The sequence below is a fragment of the Plodia interpunctella genome, chromosome 14 (genome assembly GCF_027563975.2).
Source record: "Plodia interpunctella isolate USDA-ARS_2022_Savannah chromosome 14, ilPloInte3.2, whole genome shotgun sequence".
Lineage (NCBI taxonomy): Eukaryota > Metazoa > Arthropoda > Insecta > Lepidoptera > Pyralidae > Plodia > Plodia interpunctella.
In genome coordinates this window covers 3,425,011-3,444,908 of record NC_071307.1, presented here as the reverse complement: position 1 = coordinate 3,444,908, position 19,898 = coordinate 3,425,011, and the positions used below count along the sequence as shown (strand labels likewise).

The 19,898-nt window shown below is 33.0% G+C and overlaps 1 protein-coding gene and 2 long non-coding RNA genes across 8 annotated transcripts; all 3 read right to left on the bottom strand.

Annotated features, from left to right (window-relative positions):
* Positions 1–4,923: 4,923 nt before the first annotated feature.
* On the bottom strand, positions 4,924–7,128 carry LOC128675324 (uncharacterized). Its single transcript, XR_008405264.1, has 4 exons — positions 7,082–7,128; positions 6,926–7,005; positions 5,804–6,464; positions 4,924–5,388 (listed from the first exon to the last, which is right to left on the bottom strand). It is a non-coding gene; the product is annotated as an uncharacterized LOC128675324 (long non-coding RNA).
* Positions 7,129–11,458: 4,330 nt separating this feature from the next.
* LOC128675316 (uncharacterized) lies at positions 11,459–12,946 on the bottom strand. Of its 6 annotated transcripts, none has more exons than XR_010370070.1 (6): positions 12,846–12,946; positions 12,585–12,758; positions 12,319–12,406; positions 11,921–12,042; positions 11,674–11,862; positions 11,459–11,498 (listed from the first exon to the last, which is right to left on the bottom strand). It is a non-coding gene; the product is annotated as an uncharacterized LOC128675316 (long non-coding RNA). The 6 variants fall into 6 exon arrangements; XR_010370069.1 differs by having other exon boundaries at positions 11,674–11,850; XR_010370068.1 differs by having other exon boundaries at positions 11,674–12,042.
* Positions 12,947–12,950: 4 nt separating this feature from the next.
* Positions 12,951–16,104, bottom strand: LOC128675315 (protein insensitive-like). The gene is made up of 9 exons (XM_053754634.2): positions 15,852–16,104; positions 15,282–15,392; positions 14,871–15,004; positions 14,669–14,734; positions 14,368–14,486; positions 14,115–14,258; positions 13,855–14,023; positions 13,250–13,315; positions 12,951–13,078 (listed from the first exon to the last, which is right to left on the bottom strand). The coding sequence occupies exons 2-7, from the start codon at positions 15,385–15,387 to the stop codon at positions 13,900–13,902; spliced, it is 693 nt and encodes a 230-aa protein (XP_053610609.1). The 5' UTR covers positions 15,388–15,392; positions 15,852–16,104; the 3' UTR covers positions 12,951–13,078; positions 13,250–13,315; positions 13,855–13,899.
* Positions 16,105–19,898: the final 3,794 nt, after the last annotated feature.

Here is a 19,898-nt window from a genome sequence, read left to right as displayed (position 1 = left end):
CCAACTTAATTATTTTATATAATAAACTTTCAATTATTTTAATAAATAAAATGACAATAGACAAAAGCACCTGAGGCCCGGTGTCTTAAGTCGATTTTATATTTTATTAATATTTTATATGGTTCAATGTTGCAAAGTATTTCTAACTAGCGGCCCGCACCGGTTTCGCTCGGGTGTAAAAAGTGTAGTAAAAAATTCAAAAGATTCGTATATTTCTTTGTCAAATTTCATCAAAATCTGCGCAATAGTTTTTAAGTTTATTCATTACAATTACAAATCTTTTTCTTTGTTAATGCCACGTTATCGTTCGCCATAACGATGATTTTGCCAACGTCCAGGTTAATAGGGCATATACGCAAAGCTCAGCGCAGATGGCGCTCCTAGTACAACTAAGGTACCTACACAAACATTGCCAATGGAGGCAAAAACCGCCAATTTTCAATATTGTTGCAAATATACGACCAAAAATACCTTCTACGCATTCGTGATGCGAGTTTAAAGGAAAAAGGAAGGATAATAAACACAATACCTATATTATAATCTTTGAACACTATTGATATCACATTGCACTATTTGTGGGATTGGGATATGTATATTATTTTCGACCACCACTTCTTCAACATAATCAATTAACCACTTCCACCCAAAAACTCTTCAAATCAAAAATATATAAACACAAAATACCGTCTATAGGTTTAACTTCATATACCTATAACGACGACATATTTGATTTTTAGCTTCATGTTTAGGAGCTCTTTGTCGCCTTTGAGTACACTTTTAAGAGTGCAGTAGACCATGAGAAAACTGAAGGGCGGTTAGTTCCTGTCCTGAAAATAATAACACTATTTTAGGTTGTTCTGCATTATTTGGTCAACTGTGTTCAAGTTTTTTATCTTATGGAAAACGATTTTTCCCAATATTTCGGCACCCGAATTTGTTACATTGTTGTATATTTTCACAAACGAATGCTTATATAATGCTTTCATTTACGTTAATTTTAGAGTACTTTATTAATCCTTTAATTAATAAAGTTCTCTAAAATTAACGTTTTAATCGACATAGCAAAAGACGGCAAAGCTTTTGTGTATACCTAACATACAGAGCTGTACTCTGGCGGGATAAATGTGTAGTAATACGCCCTATTAACACATAATATGTTTTGTCACTGTATTAAACTAATAGTAGATTAGTAGCCAAGGGCTGTAAAATGCATCCATTGCAACCGAGATATTTAAATATATATATAGTTCGAGGGTGCAATTGAGGCTTACACCCGTGCTAACTACTCTGCTTCAGGTACATCTCGATTGCAAGTAAGTAAGTAGAAAAAAACGTAATTATAAAAAAAACACAAAACTAAACAATGTTTAAAGTAAAAGTTTTCTATTCCCGCCTTATTTCATTAAAAAGAACCAAGTAAAAAACTTTTTTTTTTTCAAGAACGAAATTGAGCTTCGCCGTTCGATAGGTACCTATATAAAATTGATAACTATTATATTTATACGAAGACAAGGCTGAATAGCGAAGCGATCTCTTTGGTCATTGGGCTGAATGCATGATGTCAATGCCAGTATGATGGTAAGATATACTTTTTGAAAGATTGAAGTGTTTTTTTTTTAATTACTTACTGCCCTAGGGTTTTCTAGCTACATTATTACCCTAGAGCGCTAATTGGTCACTTACAAGCCTCATTTGGGGGTAATAAGGACCTACTTACTTGAGAGATGTAAAAAAATATTAATAAATAATATGAAAAGCATCTACAACTTCACTCGGGATATTCAGAAAACCAAGCGAATACAGAATTCGGAAAAGCACTGGTTTCAATTTGAAAATGTATGAGTTTATATTCTAGAAGGTATTAACGTACTACAGGGACTGGCATTTTTGTGAATATATGTAGATATACAGTTATCTGATTTTAATTCTTATCCTTTTGTTGAATAGTTTGTAATTTTTAATAAGTTTTTTTTATTTTTTCTTTTAGTTACGGTTTAATGTAAAAAAGAAGTTATTATATTAAGATTGTTGTGTACATAAATAAAATGTTGAATTATTATGGCGTGTTGACGTTCTCTATTGTATCCTGATCCAATAGAGGAAAATAACACGAGGCCTATTGTTTCAGAAAGTGGTTAAATCAGGTAAAAAGGTCAGGGCAATATCATAATCTCCTTTATCCCGCCGGCTTATTGGAAATAGGTTCACACAATGGTAACTCATTCATAGAAAAGAAACAATAGTATCTCCGAGCTTTACATTAAATAAAAGGAACAACTTATTAGGGCAATTTTTTATATAATATTTTTTTGTTCCAAGTAGTAATTATATATTTCGAACATTTACTGGAAATATTACTACCTACCTGTTTATGTGTGTTTCGTATTTATTTATATTTGTATTTAGTCAAAAGTAACACAAATTAAGGCCTCTCGGCAATGTCTCATACATTCAATAGGGTGCATTTCAAAAGTACGAATTGAGTACTAGATTATATTACCTTTGTAGTTTTAGGGATTGCAGTCCGGATACCTCGAAATCCGAAGAAGACTGAACAATCCGTATTTTCGAAATTTTATATAATCCGGATCTCAGTATCGGAATCCGGCTTTTTCGATTTTTTTCTTTTCTTGTAAGTTGGAGACAACAATCATCATTATTGCTATCAATAATTATTCTTTGATTATGGCAATTCTTTGATTTTTTTGATGATAACAATTCTTGATTAGTTATTGATAGTTTTCGATTGTTTTAACATTACTCCATCACACTAATGCGCAAAAAAAATTTTGACTATACTTTAAAATTTTATTGCACTTATCATATTGCAAATATTGCATTACAAATTTGACTTATAAAAGTGATTTCATTTCAATTATATGTAATAATTGTCTAAAATGTGCAAACTGTGTAAAATGTGAATTTCAAAACTGTATTGAAAAACAAATACACATTTTAAGTATATATAATTTGAATTATTATTCATGTGATAATTAAGTAACTAGATAACAACATATTTTACCTTGTTTTTTGTTCTATTCAATTTTATCGTAAATTGTTAGTGAATTGTGAATTTTAAATAAAAAAATAATGCTATGTTATTTTTTTTTTATCTATGGCTATGTTCCTTTTAAGATGAAGACTATATAGTTTAAGACTTACTGCTTTAAGTTTGACTAATTATATTTGAAAATTGTTGCCTATAAGTTCTATGAATGTTGATTAAACTTTTATAACAAAGATTTTTTATTCAATAAGATCGCACACATAGTTAAATAACATATTCGGGTTTTTGTGCAACGAAAACATTAATATCCGGATTTAAAAAATCCGTGTCTTGCAATCCCTCCATAGTACAGGTAATACACGCACACGTACCTTTCTTCATCTCGAACCGATAGAATATGTTCACAATAATATATTTTTTTGTGCAACTATTACTTGATCAGGTTTTTGATTATATAATATATAATTTTTTATATAATAATAAGAAAGCCTAAAAATAAACCCTATTTATATAGGCCCAAATATTTTTCAAGCGTTCGAATAGGAAATTGTAATCACAATTTCTTTGATCGTTAGGTAGTGAATTTCTATTATTTAAAAAAAATGTTTCTGGGCAAGAAACTGGTGTTATGTAGGTTAATTATATTACTTGTAAGTAGTTCTCTCTTTATTTAGTTGCTTTGTTACTTTTCAGCACTAAGCAACAGAAAAGTTTAAAACATTGCTATTCTTGGTATATGCACATACCAAGAATAGCAATTGAATAGCAATGTTGGTGGTCATTTTGGCCTACCTACAGTGCGACTAGATGTGCCCGCAACTTCGTACACCATCGCTTCCTGAAGGAGCTGGGCTGGCTGGAATGATCAGCGGCTCAGACCCCGCACGCAGAAAGGGCCCAGACAAGAGGCCTAACTGCGGAAAACAGTCCTCGAGGGAAGTAAGAAATAAGCCCGCAACTTCGTTTGCGTGCGATTCGAAGGTTAAAACCCTAAAAAACTTACTAAATCTTTTTGGGACTTTTATAGATTTCTGGGATAGTGTTAATTTGTACCCAATTTTATTAAATTCGATCCAGTAGTTTGTTTTTTGATTATGGGAACCTGACAACTTACCAGGATGAAATGTATCTAAGATACCTAAGTCCGGTATGAAATCAAATAAATCGATACAGTAGTTTGTATTGTAATTATCATACAGGAACCTGAACATTTACCGGGATAAAATGTATCTAAGATGTAAGTCCGTATGTGTGATACCTTCATACAAAATTTCGAGTAAATCGATTCAGTAGTTCGTTTTGTAATTATCCTACGCGAGCCTGACCTTTTATCGGATTAAAGTATATCTAAGATGTTATACCAAATATCAAGTAAATCGGTCGAGTTGTTTTTGTGTGAAAAGCGAACGACAGACAGACAAAAATGTCAAAAATCATAATTTTGGCTTCTATTACTTGTATGAAGAAGTATTTTATTTATTTATATTCAATTTAAATTCATTTATTTTGTGAACATAGATAACACAAGTTGACATGATATTGTGAAAATGTAGGTACACTATGTCCCGCCATTGGGCATTGGTTAAACTGTAACTATTGTATTGTATGTGCCATCTTATCTTGTACTACAGTTACTGCAATAAAGATATTTGAGTTTGAATAAGTACCCAATTTTGGTAATATCTGGCACAACGCAACGGATGAGGCAGCCGCCCTAGTGTTGGAGTTCAAGCACCTAGGTGTATTGGTGCTTTAGTTACGTCGAGGCACGTGAATGACGGGGTAAAAAGTTAAAGCTTTCTCTTTCTGTCAACTAGACATAGGTGATAGATAGTGATAAAACATGCTTAGTAAGCTTCAACTTTTTTGTGAAATAATCAAAATCAAAATCAAAATCAAATCATTTATTCAGAAATTAGGCCTTCACAGGCATTTTTTCACGTCATATTCTAAATTAAATGATGTTTACCAAAGCTACAAACTACTAGCATTTCGGAACGACCACGGCTGAGAAGAAATGCCGAAAGAAACTCATTCAAACAGTGTTGGTCCCTATTATGCCAGAAGGGCTTGCCATTTTTTAAATATAAATTTATGTATAATTTTTTATCAGTAATATAACATGTAAGTACCTACACAATAAAGTACATGGTCAAAAGGTATACTGAAACATATTATGATTGTGATCAAGTGCTGATGAAAGGAAAATATATAGAAAACAGGGTTAATATATATATTGCATTGAATTTAAAAAAATACATTAAAAAGCATTTATTCATTTGATTTTAATAACGGGCACTTTTCCCTAAGTTAATTTTTCAAGGACAGTTTTCTTTCTGGTTGTTCGCTTCGAAACGAATGCACAATAAACTCGATCTTATCTGAAAACAAGAAAAAATGGTCGATTTAAAAATGCTCGAATTGAATTAGTATTATCGTATTTATAGTCTGAGGAAGTAAGGAGTAGGTAATTATTCTATCGTTAACACTCGAAATGAAATACATCAATACATATAATAAAACAGTAAAAAAAGTATTTCTGTACATTGAAGATATTTAAATAAAAAAATTGAGATCGATAGAGAATCAGTAATAGAATAAGAATTAAAAAAAAGTGTGTCTGTTTGTTTGCACACGCTAATCTCTGGATCTACTGGACGGATTTGAATGAAACTTTTTTGTTGTAAAGCTATAAAGCCTGGTCAACATATAGGATATAATTTGTTTTGGAAACTGGAACAGCTCGAGCAGTACCTATAAAGACCAACTAAACTGTAGGAAATATAGAAAAGTCACCTTAACAAAAATTGTTCGCCCTGATGAGCATTTTCTGATGACGTACACCTGATGATGAACTCCAACAGCCACCAGCTATACTATAACAGATATGACAAAAGCGCCTTAACAAAAGTTGGTCAGTCTGATGAGCATTTTCTGATGACGTATAAAAATCGAGGATATGGAACACCTGATGATGAACTCCAACAGCCACCAGCTACACTATAACAGATATGACAAAAGCGCCTTAACAAAAGTTGGTCAGTCTGATGAGCATTTTCTGTAGATGTATAAAAATCTAAGATCTGGAACACCTGAAGAAGAGTCATACTAGTTCAGCTAAACTATATAGAAAATATACTTTTTCATTCTGATTAGCATCTTCTGTTGCAGAATTAGTGGTAGCCTTAACTAGATTTATATCTAGGAATTTAAAATCAATTTAAAAAAAAATAAACAAAAGTTCAAATGTAATTAGGCAGACCTACTGCCTAATTACATTTGAACTTTTGTTTTTTATTATAATTACTACTATACAGATATTAAAAATACTTAGTACAAGATCTAAAGAATATTTAGCTAGGTACTTAACAATGCATTAATTAGCTCGTATGGGAAATCAGCCTGCTGCCTCAACCTCAAGTCCTCACTGGTCTTCACTCCCACCAGCGGAACCAACCTGTGACAATTATGTAATGTTCTTATGCCTTAGCTTTTATTAACTTTTATTGTCCTAAGACTGACTCAAAAGAATAAATAAAATGCAAATTTAGTAAGTATGTAGGTATGTAATTCCTAAGTATTTTTTGAGTACGATTATTGGTGTTTCGGAATATTACAAAATAATAATTCACATTGAAAATAATCGTTATTTGATATCTCAGCTTAATATATATATAATATATAGATATGTTTCTAGAGTCCAACGAATGCTTTTCAGTAACAGAGACGGAAATTTGGCATGTCCCAATCCTATTGGTACCAAAATATACAATCCCATTTGTCAAAACAATATTATTCGATTTAGATTATTGTGAATCAGATTTATCTTCTGTGGTTTAATGATTCTTATTGCATATTGTTTTAGCTTGTTAGTCTATAGTTTTCCAAATAATATAAACGAAAATAGAACAAGCATACCTATAACATCTTAGCATATTATCATTATAGATAGTGTTTAAGTTTCTGCTTTTTAAAACTGACTTTCTGACTTCCGGTTTCTGTAACAGTATAATAAATTTAAATTAATAAACGTTATTCATTTTAGGATACAATACAGAAAAATATAGGTAATACCTATTGGAAAAATATACGTCATGTCGTGCGGCTGTGTCATCCACTTCCAATCGTACTGAGCATGTTTGGTACTTGAGTAGTGTAAAACCCAGAGTACCTATCTCTCACAGTCATAGGTAAAGAAAAACTGATAATTAATTAAGTTTAGTTTATTAGTGATAATATAACCAGCACATTACAGACAGAGCAGCGCGGGAAGGGAGACGCAGAAGGCGGGAAAAAAATACACGACTTGACGTTTATCTATTGTCAGAATAGGGTGCGTTCTATATTTCAACATCCTCCCATAGACGCACGGAGACCCATCTTCAGACTGCAGTGTTGTAGCTTAGGCTGTGGTGTACCCTTTGTCAACACATCAGCTACCATGTCACCAGTGCTCACATACTGAATGACGATCCTCCCAGACTGCACCTTGTCTCTAACGAAGTGATGACGGATGTCAATATGTTTACTGCGGTGCCTGAAACTAATAGATTCTGTGAGTTTGATTGCACTTTGATTGTCACAGAAAAGCTTGACAGGTAGAGAAGCCAGCTGTGGCCAAAACTCTTCTTGCATTTGCTTAAGCCACATTGCCTCTTGAGTACAACTTGAGAGAGACATATACTCTGCTTCCGTTGTGGATAGTGCAACTGTTTGCTGTCGGCGTGAGTTCCACGAAATTGCACCACCCTGATGAATAAATACATAGCCAGTACATGATCTTCGGTCACTCTCGTTACTGCCCCAATCTGCATCACAATAACCTTTTAAAGCTTCTTCTTTACTGTCCCTCATATAATTCAATGTAAAATTTATTGTTACTTTTAAATATCTTAAAACTCTCTTGAGGGCATTCCAATGCTGCATCTGTGGCTTCGAATTAAATCTACTGAGAACATTAACAACATAACATATATCGGGTCTTGTACCCTGAGATAAATATAATAAACATCCAACCAACTCCTGATATGGATATACATTGCTTATAGATTCTTCTGTATCATTCTTACTAAACTGTGTTTTCGGATCTATTGGTGTACTGACACCATTACAATCTGACATTCCAAATTTATCCAACACTTCTTGAATATATTTCTTCTGGTTGATATTTAAAATTCCATTTTGTCTATCTCTTGATACATGCCAACCCAAACAATATTTCAATTCACCTAAGTCCTTCATTTCAAATTTTGACTTCAAATTATCTTTTATAAATTTCTTAGTATCTTTTGAACTTGTTAATAATATCAAATCGTCTACATAAACGGCTAAAAATGTTATATCAGCTTCACTCTTTATTCTAAAGTAAATACATGGATCAACAAGTGACTGTGATAGACCAATCTCTTTGAGTGCAGTGTCCAACTTCTTATTCCACTGCCTACTCGCTTGTTTTAAACCGTAAAGTGATTTCTTTAATAAACATACTTGGGATTTATTTTCTTCAAAACCTGGAGGTTGTAACATATAAATTTCTTCCTCTATATCACCCTGCAGGAACGCTGACACAGCATCCATCTGGTCTATATCCAGATTATACTTAACTCCAAGTGAAAGTAAGTATCTCAAAGATGAATATCTGATAACTGGCGAATATACCTCATTATAATCAAAACCTTTCCTTTGTGCACATCCTTTGATAACAAGCCTTGCCTTATAATTTACTATTTCACCTTTTTCATTCCTTTTCCTTTTAAAAACCCACTTACAAGATATAGGTTTTTTTTGAGGTGGCAAATCACATAAAACCCAAGTATTATTTTTCTTAAGTGACATAAATTCTAAATCCATAGCTTTCTGCCATTGCTGAGATTCCAGTCCAGACAAAGCCTCTTCAAGCGTCAATGGGTCCTGAACCATCGCCATACACGCATATTCCATCCCTTCTGTATCTTCCTTAACTTGACCTGACTTTTGTCCTCGAGGTCTAAGATTTATATAACAATCGGGCGAATCGGTGAGTGTATAGTCAGAACTAGGTACATAGGTATCATCCAGATCCTCAGTTGTATCCCTTGTGGAGTTGAAGCTCTCATCTGAAGTCTCTTGTTGCTCTGTAACAGCAGGACTGGAAACATCTTGATTATTACTGCTAGGTAGGTCTAATGGTATCTGTAAAGTGATAATCTAATAAACTAAACTTAATTAATTATCAGTTTTTCTTTAGGTTATGGGCCATAATCCCATATTTTAGGGATTTAGGTAATTTTTTCCGTAAAAGTTTAGTTCCGCGAAGTGATTTTCTTGATTTTTAGGTGGACATAGAAAATTGCATATCATTGCACCGAAATGGCTATGTCCAACATCCAAATTGATAAATTGATGGGACGTGATAACTATAGCACATGGAAATTCGCAGTTCAGACATATTTAGAGCATGAAGACTTGTGGGAGTGCATAGAACCCACCGAAGAAAAACCTGTAGATCTGAAGCGCGACCGGAAAGCGAAGTCGAAAATAATATTGCTCGTGGACCCGATAAACTATATACATGTCCAAGACGCAAAAACTTCCAGAGAGGTGTGGCTTAATCTACAAAAAGCGTTTGATGACTCGGGTTTGACAAGAAGAGTTGGTTTACTCCGTGACTTAGTGAACACAACCTTGGAAAGTTGCGCCAATGTCGAAGAATACGTTAATAAAATTGTGACCACCGCCCACAAATTGAGGAATATTGGTTTTAACGTAGACGACGAGTGGTTGGGCACTTTAATGTTAGCTGGTCTGCCGGAACAATACAGACCAATGATCATGGGACTAGAAAGCTCTGGTGTAAAGATAAGCACAGATTCTATCAAAACAAAATTATTACAAGAAGTGAAAGATAAAAATAGTGATGTCTCAGTTCTTTACACAAAGCATAACAAAAATACAACAGAAAACAGTTATAAAAATAATAAGTCCCGTGGTCCCCGTTGCTACAGCTGTAATAAGTATGGCCATTTAAGTAAATTCTGTAAAACAAAGAAGAATAATAGTGATAAAGGTTTTACTGCAGTTTTTTCGGCCTCTGAAGGTAAAATAAACAATGTGGAATGGTATGTGGACTCAGGAGCATCGCTACATATGACCAACAGTTCTGAAGGCTTGTATGATGTCAGGGCACCTCCGATAGATCAAATAATGGTAGCTAACAATACACATGTCTCTGTGCAGAAAATTGGTAATGTAAATTTGGATTTTTTGGCTAAAGATGGTAAAGTGAACCATATACAGGTGAGAGATATTTTATATGTTCCACATTTAAGTGCTAACTTGTTATCAGTTAGTCAGTTGTCAAAAAATGGCTGTCAAGTTACATTTAATAAAACTGGCTGTGAAATATTTAATGATAAAAAGCAATTAGTAGCAACGGCGAGACTGACTAATAACATGTACAAATTGAACACATTTAAGGCCAATGCATTTATTTCAACTTCAGATAGTTATAGCATGAGCACATGGCATAGGAGAATGGCCCATCTTAATTATAATGATGTAAAGAAGTTACCACTATGCACTGAAGGTGTAAAATTAATTAATAAATCTGAAGATGTAGGAAACAATTGTGTTACATGTTTGAAAGGGAAACAAACAAGATTTCCATTTAATAATACTGGTATGAGGGCTTGTGCTCCATTAGAATTGATTCATTCAGATCTCTGTGGCCCCATGGAGACTATATCTATGGGTGGAGCCAGGTATTTCATCACTTTTGTGGATGATTATTCAAGAAAAGTTAATGTATATTTTTTGAAAAATAAAACAAATATTAAACAAGTGTTTGAAATATATAAAAAGGAGATGGAAAACCAATTTGATAAAAAAATAAAAATTTTAAGGACTGATAATGGGTTAGAATATATAAATAAGCAATTGTATGATTTTTTGACAGGTCATGGTATCAGGCATCAAACAACAGCTCCATACACTCCGGAGCAGAATGGGTTAGCGGAGCGAATGAACCGCACCCTTGTAGAAAAAGCCAGGTGTATGCTGTTGGACGCTGGATTATCAAAGAGGTATTGGGCAGAAGCAGTAGAGTCAGCTGCTCACATTATTAACCGATCTCCAACTAGAGCTCTTAACTACATGACACCACTGGAGAAATTGACAGGTAACAAACCAAACATTTCTCATGTAAGAATTTTTGGCTGTAAAGCCATGGTACATGTGCCGAAAGAGAAGAGATTGAAGTGGGATCCTAAATCAACTGAAATGATTTTTCTTGGATATTGTGAAAACACCAAAGGGTATAGATTATTGGACCCACATACAAAGAAGGTTACTAAGAGCAGAAATGTGATATTTTTAGAAGATTGCCCTGATAATGAAAATGTTTTATTACCCAATATCAAAATGCCTCCTATCACTAATAAACTAAACTTAATTAATTATCAGTTTTTCTTTAATAGGTCTTCATTTGCCGGTTCCAAATAAATAACATTTTAACCTATGGAAAATAAATAAAAATGCAAATATAAGGATTTTTTTGAATTCGATTATTGTTAATTGTTTCGGAATATTACAAAATAATAATTGACAATGAAAATAATTGTTATATGATATCTCCATTAAATAAATACTTAATTTTTAAACGAGTAATAGTTTCCATAAAATAAACTAACCGATTTGCCGCAACGCAACATTTCGATACCACTGTGAGCACAATGTCTTCAACAAACCGGGCATTTAGCTTCTTCTTAGCTCTCCTGGACGGGAACGCTGGAGCAGGCTTTCCCGTCAATGAATATGTTGCAACAACGCTTCAAATTATTTTTAGAACTTTATCTAAACCTACAATGCTGTAATAAAAACTGCTTTTTTTATATTTTTCTCTGAACCTTTTTCAAACTTAAATGTACCATTATTTACCTTTATGAAAACACTGCCATCAGCTTTCTTGTGGCGCTAGTGTATGTTTCTGGTGTCCAACATTAGTCCAACGGATGCTCTTGAGTAACCGAGACCTTGGCATATCCCCATCTCGTTGGTACCTAGAATATACAATCGCATTTGTCAAAACAATATTATTCGACTTAGATTATTGTGAATCAGATTCATCTTCAGATACAATTGGTTCCGATCGAATAAGTCAACGCCTCGGGTACGCCTCCGGCATTATTAGGTTGACGAATAGAATGAGTGATTGTCTCAACTAGATTTGTATTTTCCAAAATTTAGGTTTGTCTAATTACATTAAAATTTTTGTTTTGTATTGTAATTATTACTATATACATAGTACAAAATTTAAAGAAAATTTAGCTACTTACCAATGCATTAGCTCGTGTGGGAAATCTGCCTACTGGCTCAACCTCAAGTCCTCAACCGATCTTCACTGCCGCCACTTTTAACCTAGGACTTATATAATTTAAATATAAATAAAATAAAAAGGTAGTAAGCATTTTTTAAATTTCATTATTCCAAAGTGTTTCGGAATACCTATCACACAATAATAATTAACAATGAAAATTGTGTTATTTGATATCTATGCATAAATTAATACTTAAATATTTTACTGTCTACTACTGTTTCTCACCAAATTTCCGCGACGCGAATTTTGGTTCTTCAGGATGTAAGGTACACTATAGTTGTGTCAGTTTCTGTCGTCGGAAGAGGCCTCTATTCTCGCGAATTTTTCGTTTGATCTTTTTATTTTGTCGTGTGCGATGCATTTTGCTCTCATCTGCACGTTTTGTTTGTGAAAATAGTACTGTAAAAATAAAAGTATAAATATAACAAATAAATGCCTATTGTTCATACCTAATAAAATATAAATATTTAAAAATAATAAACTTACCGGGCAAGATTTGCCGCAACGCCACATTTCGACACCACGGCGTGCACAACGTCTTCAACGAACTGGGCATTATTAGTTTCTTCTTGTAACAAAACTTAAAGGTGTTATTATTTAACTTCATGAAAACACTGTCATCAACAGCTTTCTTGTGGCTTCTTGTGTCTTTCTGAAGTCCAACGAATACTCTTCAGGAAGCGAAATGGAACCTTTGCATGTCCCAATCCTATTGGTACCTAAAATATGCAATCGTATTTGTCAAAACAATATTATTCGACTTGAATACTTATGAATCATATTCATCTGATATAAGTGGTTTAATGTTTCTTATTGTTATACTGTTTAGCTTGTTAGTCTTAGCTTTCCAAATAATATAAAAGAACATATAACAAGCATAATAATCTTACCAGATTATCATTATCCATAATGTTCACGTTTCTACTTTTTAACATTGTCTTTCTGACTTTCGGTTTCTGTAAAAATATAATAATATAAATTAATTAAAATATTACTCATTTTAGGAATCTAATAGAGATTAATATAATACCTAAAATTACAAATATACGTTATTTTAGTTCTGATTAAATTTCAAATTTCGTATCGAAGTGTCTTGTTTCTAACGGGTTGGCTCACGGTAGCGGTGCCTAGCTCAATTATTCGTAGCAAATATAATCCTATCGTGGCTGTTTCATCGATTTCCATATCTAACTTATCACTTCGCGGTTCTAAAAAAAAGATTAAGAGCATTCTTAATAATTAGACTCTATTGCTGTATATTTTAATGTTTGGTACTTGAGTTGTGTCAGTCTCTCTCTCATAGGACATTCATTTGCCGGTTCCGAATAAATAACTTTTTAACCTAGGACCTCCATACTAAAAAAATGCAAATGCAGTATTTTTTTAGTTCTACTATTATTGAGTGTTTTGGGAATAATAATAATTGACAATGAAAATATTCGTTATTCAATATCTCCACTTAACATACTTAAATAATTATTTTACTGTTTCTTACCACATTTCCGCGGCGCGACGACGTTCTTCAGTTGTGGACTCCAGTTTAATTAGATTCTGACGTAGATCGCGGTGCCCTATTCTCGAGATTTTTTCGACTGTTAGTCTGCTTCTTTAGACGAGAGCGAAGCATTTTGCTCTCATCTGCACATTTTGTTGTGATGCTAGTGCTGGAAAAATATAAAACAAAGTAAAATAAAAACCATAAGAAATAAAGATCAATAAAAAATATATTTTTTCGTTTCTACAATACAAACTAACCGCACAAGATTTGCCGCAACGCCACATTTCGACACCACGGTATGCACAATGTCATCCACAAGCTGTGCATTTAGTTTCTCCTTAGCTGGCTTGTACTGGAAGGCTGGAGAAGCCTTACCCGTCAAAGAATGGGTTGCCAGCACGCTATGAAAAAAAAACGCATTTAAAGCACAACGGTTCAAATTATTTTCAGAACTTTACAAAGCCTATTTTCATTTTTTATTACAGCTGTAATTATTACTCTATCATTTACCTTCGTGGAAACACTGCCATCAATAGCTTTCGTGTGGCGCTCGTATATGTTTTTGGAGTCCAACGAATGCTGTTCAGTAATTGGGATGGGACTTTGGCATGTCCCAATCCTATTGGTACCTAAAATATACAAAAGCATTTGTCAAAACAATATCATTCGACTTGGATTCTTGCTTCTGTGAATCATATTAATTTTTTGATATAAGTGGTTTAATGTTTCTTATTGTTATACTGTTTTAGCTTGTGAGTCTTAGCTTTCCAAATAATATATAAGAATATATAACAAGCATATAACATCTTACCAGATTATCATTAGCCACAGAGTTCGCGTTTCTGTTTTTTAAAATTGTCTTCTTAACTTTCGGTGTCTGCAAAAATAAAATAATTTAAATTAATTAAAAAGTTCATTTCAGGAATCTACCTAATAGAGAAAAACAGAATACCTAATAATTACAAATATACGTTATCTTAGATATTTTCTGATTAAATTTAAAAATTACTTACGGAACTCGCGACAGGACCGGGCTGGCTCACGGCAGCGGTGCTTTCGACGTTGGCTGGCTCGAACATTCGTATCAAATACAATGCTACCGTGGCTGTGTCATCCATGTCCATACCGTTCTCAATTAGCGGCAATTCTAAAAAAATGTTTGATATTTTGAGCATTCTTGCTACCTCATTTCTGTGTAAAACCCTGTCTCTCTAAAAAAAATACTATTAAAAAGTACATGCTACGAAAACACGAAAAGTATTCGAATACAGATTTGGCTGTGACATACCATATATGTACGAGTATATAAGTGATCCTTTTCTCGGGCAGAAACCACACCTAACCAGCATTATCACGCTATCTATTACATTCATATCGTATAAAATTACCTGATATTATAGGGTAGATTAATAAAATGGACCTACCTTGAGCCCTGTGTGGGGCTTGGTCGTGCAGCTGGAGAAGTGCCAACGCAGCGTCCATCTCCCGAGCGGTGGTGGCGCGCCCAGCCAGTTTACAAGTGGAGATCATATTTTCTGACAAATAAGACAAACTAAGAATTGACAGTCTCGTGGATAAAACCGGTCAAATGAAATTACTTAAAGCAGAATTTCTGCACAGAATCAATTCTTTATATTTTTGTGAAATGTTGAATAATTTATATAAATAAATTGTTCAAATCAGATATAAATCTGGGGGGCTACTATGAAACATACACATACACACGTAGCACGCCAAACGCCATTGCGTTAACGTAGTTTGTTTTTTTATACGATGCATACACGATATGTGGACGTTAGTAACTTGCTACGTGTTTGCATGTTTCTTAGGCCTTCTGTTCACTAAATCACCCTATCCTTATAATACACATACACCTGTCTAAAAAAGATAGCATTAAAATTACAAGGATAACCTGTTAAAGTTAGCTTTTCGTTAAAATTATTGGTGAAAGAGCTATAGTTGAAATAAATGCTATAAGGTTACTTAGTACTCACCGGTAAGATATAGATTGATCTCTTCAAGCACTTTTAGTCGAAATGTGTGGAATTATAATTCACACACAGCACAAATAGATTTAGAAAAAAAAACGTAAATTCGAAATAAAAATTATTAAAACGAGTCCAAAATGATAAAAATAAGAGAATATTTAAGTAACACTTAAACACACGCACAAGTAATAATTAATTCGTGATATTCAGAAAACCAAGCGACTACCCGCAACGGAATTCGGAAAAGCACTGATTTCAAATTTGAAATGCACGACTTTATATTCTGTCCTGATACAATAGAAGAAAATACCACGAGGCCTATTGTTTCAGAAAGTGGTAAAATCAGGTAAAAAGTTCAGGGCAATATCATAATCTCCTTTATCCCACCGGCTTATTGGAAATAGGTTCACATAATGGTAATTCATTCATAGAAAAGAAACAATAGTATCTCCGAGCATGAAATAAAAGGAACAATATACTTATTAGGGCAATTTTTTGTACCAAGTTGTTATTATATGTTTGGAACATGTATATATATTTAGTTTCGTATTTAGCCAAAAGTGACACAAAATAAGGCAGTAATGTCTCATATATTCAATGGGTACAGATAAGTAATAAAATAAATAAATATATTAGGACAAATCACAAAGATTAATCTAGCCCCAAAGTAAGTTCTAGACTTGTGTTACGGGGTACTAACTCAACGATACTATATTTTATAACATACAATACATATATAGATAAACGTCCAATACCCGGGTCAATCAGAAAAAGATCATTATCCATCATGACCCGACTGGGGATCGAACACGGGACCTCTTGATTCAGAGGCATGCACTTGACCACTGCGGTCCTCATTTATTAAGATTGTTGTGTAGTTTAATAAAAAAACCAAACTACAGACTGAGCACTAGATTATTACCTTTGTAGTTTTAGGTATAGAATATGTACCTACATACGAGTATGTTCACAATAATATATTTTTTGTGCAACTATAACTTGATCATTGATTTTATTATTTTATATATTTTTATATAAAAAAGGAAAGCCTAAAAATAAACCATATTTATATAGGCCCAAAACATTGATTAAATAATAATTGCTCAAGCGTTCAAATAGGAAACACTTACAATCACAATTTTTGTGATCGTTAGGTAATGAAACTCAAAATTACCATATCATAATGAAAGTATAGAAAATCGGTATCAATACCATATTAATCTAGCCCCAACTTAATTATTTTATATAATAAACTTTCAATTATTTTAATAAATAAAATGACAATAGACAAAAGCACCTGAGGCCCGGTGTCTTAAGTCGATTTTATATTTTATTAATATTTTATATGGTTCAATGTTGCAAAGTATTTCTAACTAGCGGCCCGCACCGGTTTCGCTCGGGTGTAAAAAGTGTAGTAAAAAATTCAAAAGATTCGTATATTTCTTTGTCAAATTTCATCAAAATCTGCGCAATAGTTTTTAAGTTTATTCATTACAATTACAAATCTTTTTCTTTGTTAATGCCACGTTATCGTTCGCCATAACGATGATTTTGCCAACGTCCAGGTTAATAGGGCATATACGCAAAGCTCAGCGCAGATGGCGCTCCTAGTACAACTAAGGTACCTACACAAACATTGCCAATGGAGGCAAAAACCGCCAATTTTCAATATTGTTGCAAATATACGACCAAAAATACCTTCTACGCATTCGTGATGCGAGTTTAAAGGAAAAAGGAAGGATAATAAACACAATACCTATATTATAATCTTTGAACACTATTGATATCACATTGCACTATTTGTGGGATTGGGATATGTATATTATTTTCGACCACCACTTCTTCAACATAATCAATTAACCACTTCCACCCAAAAACTCTTCAAATCAAAAATATATAAACACAAAATACCGTCTATAGGTTTAACTTCATATACCTATAACGACGACATATTTGATTTTTAGCTTCATGTTTAGGAGCTCTTTGTCGCCTTTGAGTACACTTTTAAGAGTGCAGTAGACCATGAGAAAACTGAAGGGCGGTTAGTTCCTGTCCTGAAAATAATAACACTATTTTAGGTTGTTCTGCATTATTTGGTCAACTGTGTTCAAGTTTTTGATCTTATGGAAAACGATTTTTCCCAATATTTCGGCACCCGAATTTGTTACATTGTTGTATATTTTCACAAACGAATGCTTATATAATGCTTTCATTTACGTTAATTTTAGAGTACTTTATTAATCCTTTAATTAATAAAGTTCTCTAAAATTAACGTTTTAATCGACATAGCAAAAGACGGCAAAGCTTTTGTGTATACCTAACATACAGAGCTGTACTCTGGCGGGATAAATGTGTAGTAATACGCCCTATTAACACATAATATGTTTTGTCACTGTATTAAACTAATAGTAGATTAGTAGCCAAGGGCTGTAAAATGCATCCATTGCAACCGAGATATTTAAATATATATATAGTTCGAGGGTGCAATTGAGGCTTACACCCGTGCTAACTACTCTGCTTCAGGTACATCTCGATTGCAAGTAAGTAAGTAGAAAAAAACGTAATTATAAAAAAAACACAAAACTAAACAATGTTTAAAGTAAAAGTTTTCTATTCCCGCCTTATTTCATTAAAAAGAACCAAGTAAAAAACTTTTTTTTTTTCAAGAACGAAATTGAGCTTCGCCGTTCGATAGGTACCTATATAAAATTGATAACTATTATATTTATACGAAGACAAGGCTGAATAGCGAAGCGATCTCTTTGGTCATTGGGCTGAATGCATGATGTCAATGCCAGTATGATGGTAAGATATACTTTTTGAAAGATTGAAGTGTTTTTTTTTTAATTACTTACTGCCCTAGGGTTTTCTAGCTACATTATTACCCTAGAGCGCTAATTGGTCACTTACAAGCCTCATTTGGGGGTAATAAGGACCTACTTACTTGAGAGATGTAAAAAAATATTAATAAATAATATGAAAAGCATCTACAACTTCACTCGGGATATTCAGAAAACCAAGCGAATACAGAATTCGGAAAAGCACTGGTTTCAATTTGGAAATGTATGAGTTTATATTCTAGAAGGTATTAACGTACTACAGGGACTGGCATTTTTGTGAATATATGTAGATATACAATTATCTGATTTTAATTCTTATCCTTTTGTTGAATAGTTTGTAATTTTTAATAAGTTTTTTTTATTTTTTCTTTTAGTTACGGTTTAATGTAAAAAAGAAGTTATTATATTAAGATTGTTGTGTACATAAATAAAATGTTGAATTATTATGGCGTGTTGACGTTCTCTATTGTATCCTGATCCAATAGAGGAAAATAACACGAGGCCTATTGTTTCAGAAAGTGGTTAAATCAGGTAAAAAGGTCAGGGCAATATCATAATCTCCTTTATCCCGCCGGCTTATTGGAAATAGGTTCACACAATGGTAACTCATTCATAGAAAAGAAACAATAGTATCTCCGAGCTTTACATTAAATAAAAGGAACAACTTATTAGGGCAATTTTTTATATAATATTTTTTTGTTCCAAGTAGTAATTATATATTTCGAACATTTACTGGAAATATTACTACCTACCTGTTTATGTGTGTTTTGTATTTATTTATATTTGTATTTAGTCAAAAGTAACACAAATTAAGGCCTCTCGGCAATGTCTCATACATTCAATAGGGTGCATTTCAAAAGTACGAATTGAGTACTAGATTATATTACCTTTGTAGTTTTAGGGATTGCAGTCCGGATACCTCGAAATCCGAAGAAGACAATCCGTATTTTCGAAATTTTATATAATCCGGATCTCAGTATCGGAATCCGGCTTTTTCGATTTTTTTTCTTTTCTTGTAAGTTGGAGACAACAATCATCATTATTGCTATCAATAATTATTCTTTGATTATGGCAATTCTTTGATTTTTTTGATGATAACAATTCTTGATTAGTTATTGATAGTTTTCGATTGTTTTAACATTACTCCATCACACTAATGCGCAAAAAAAATTTTGACGATACTTTAAAATTTTATTGCACTTATCATATTGCA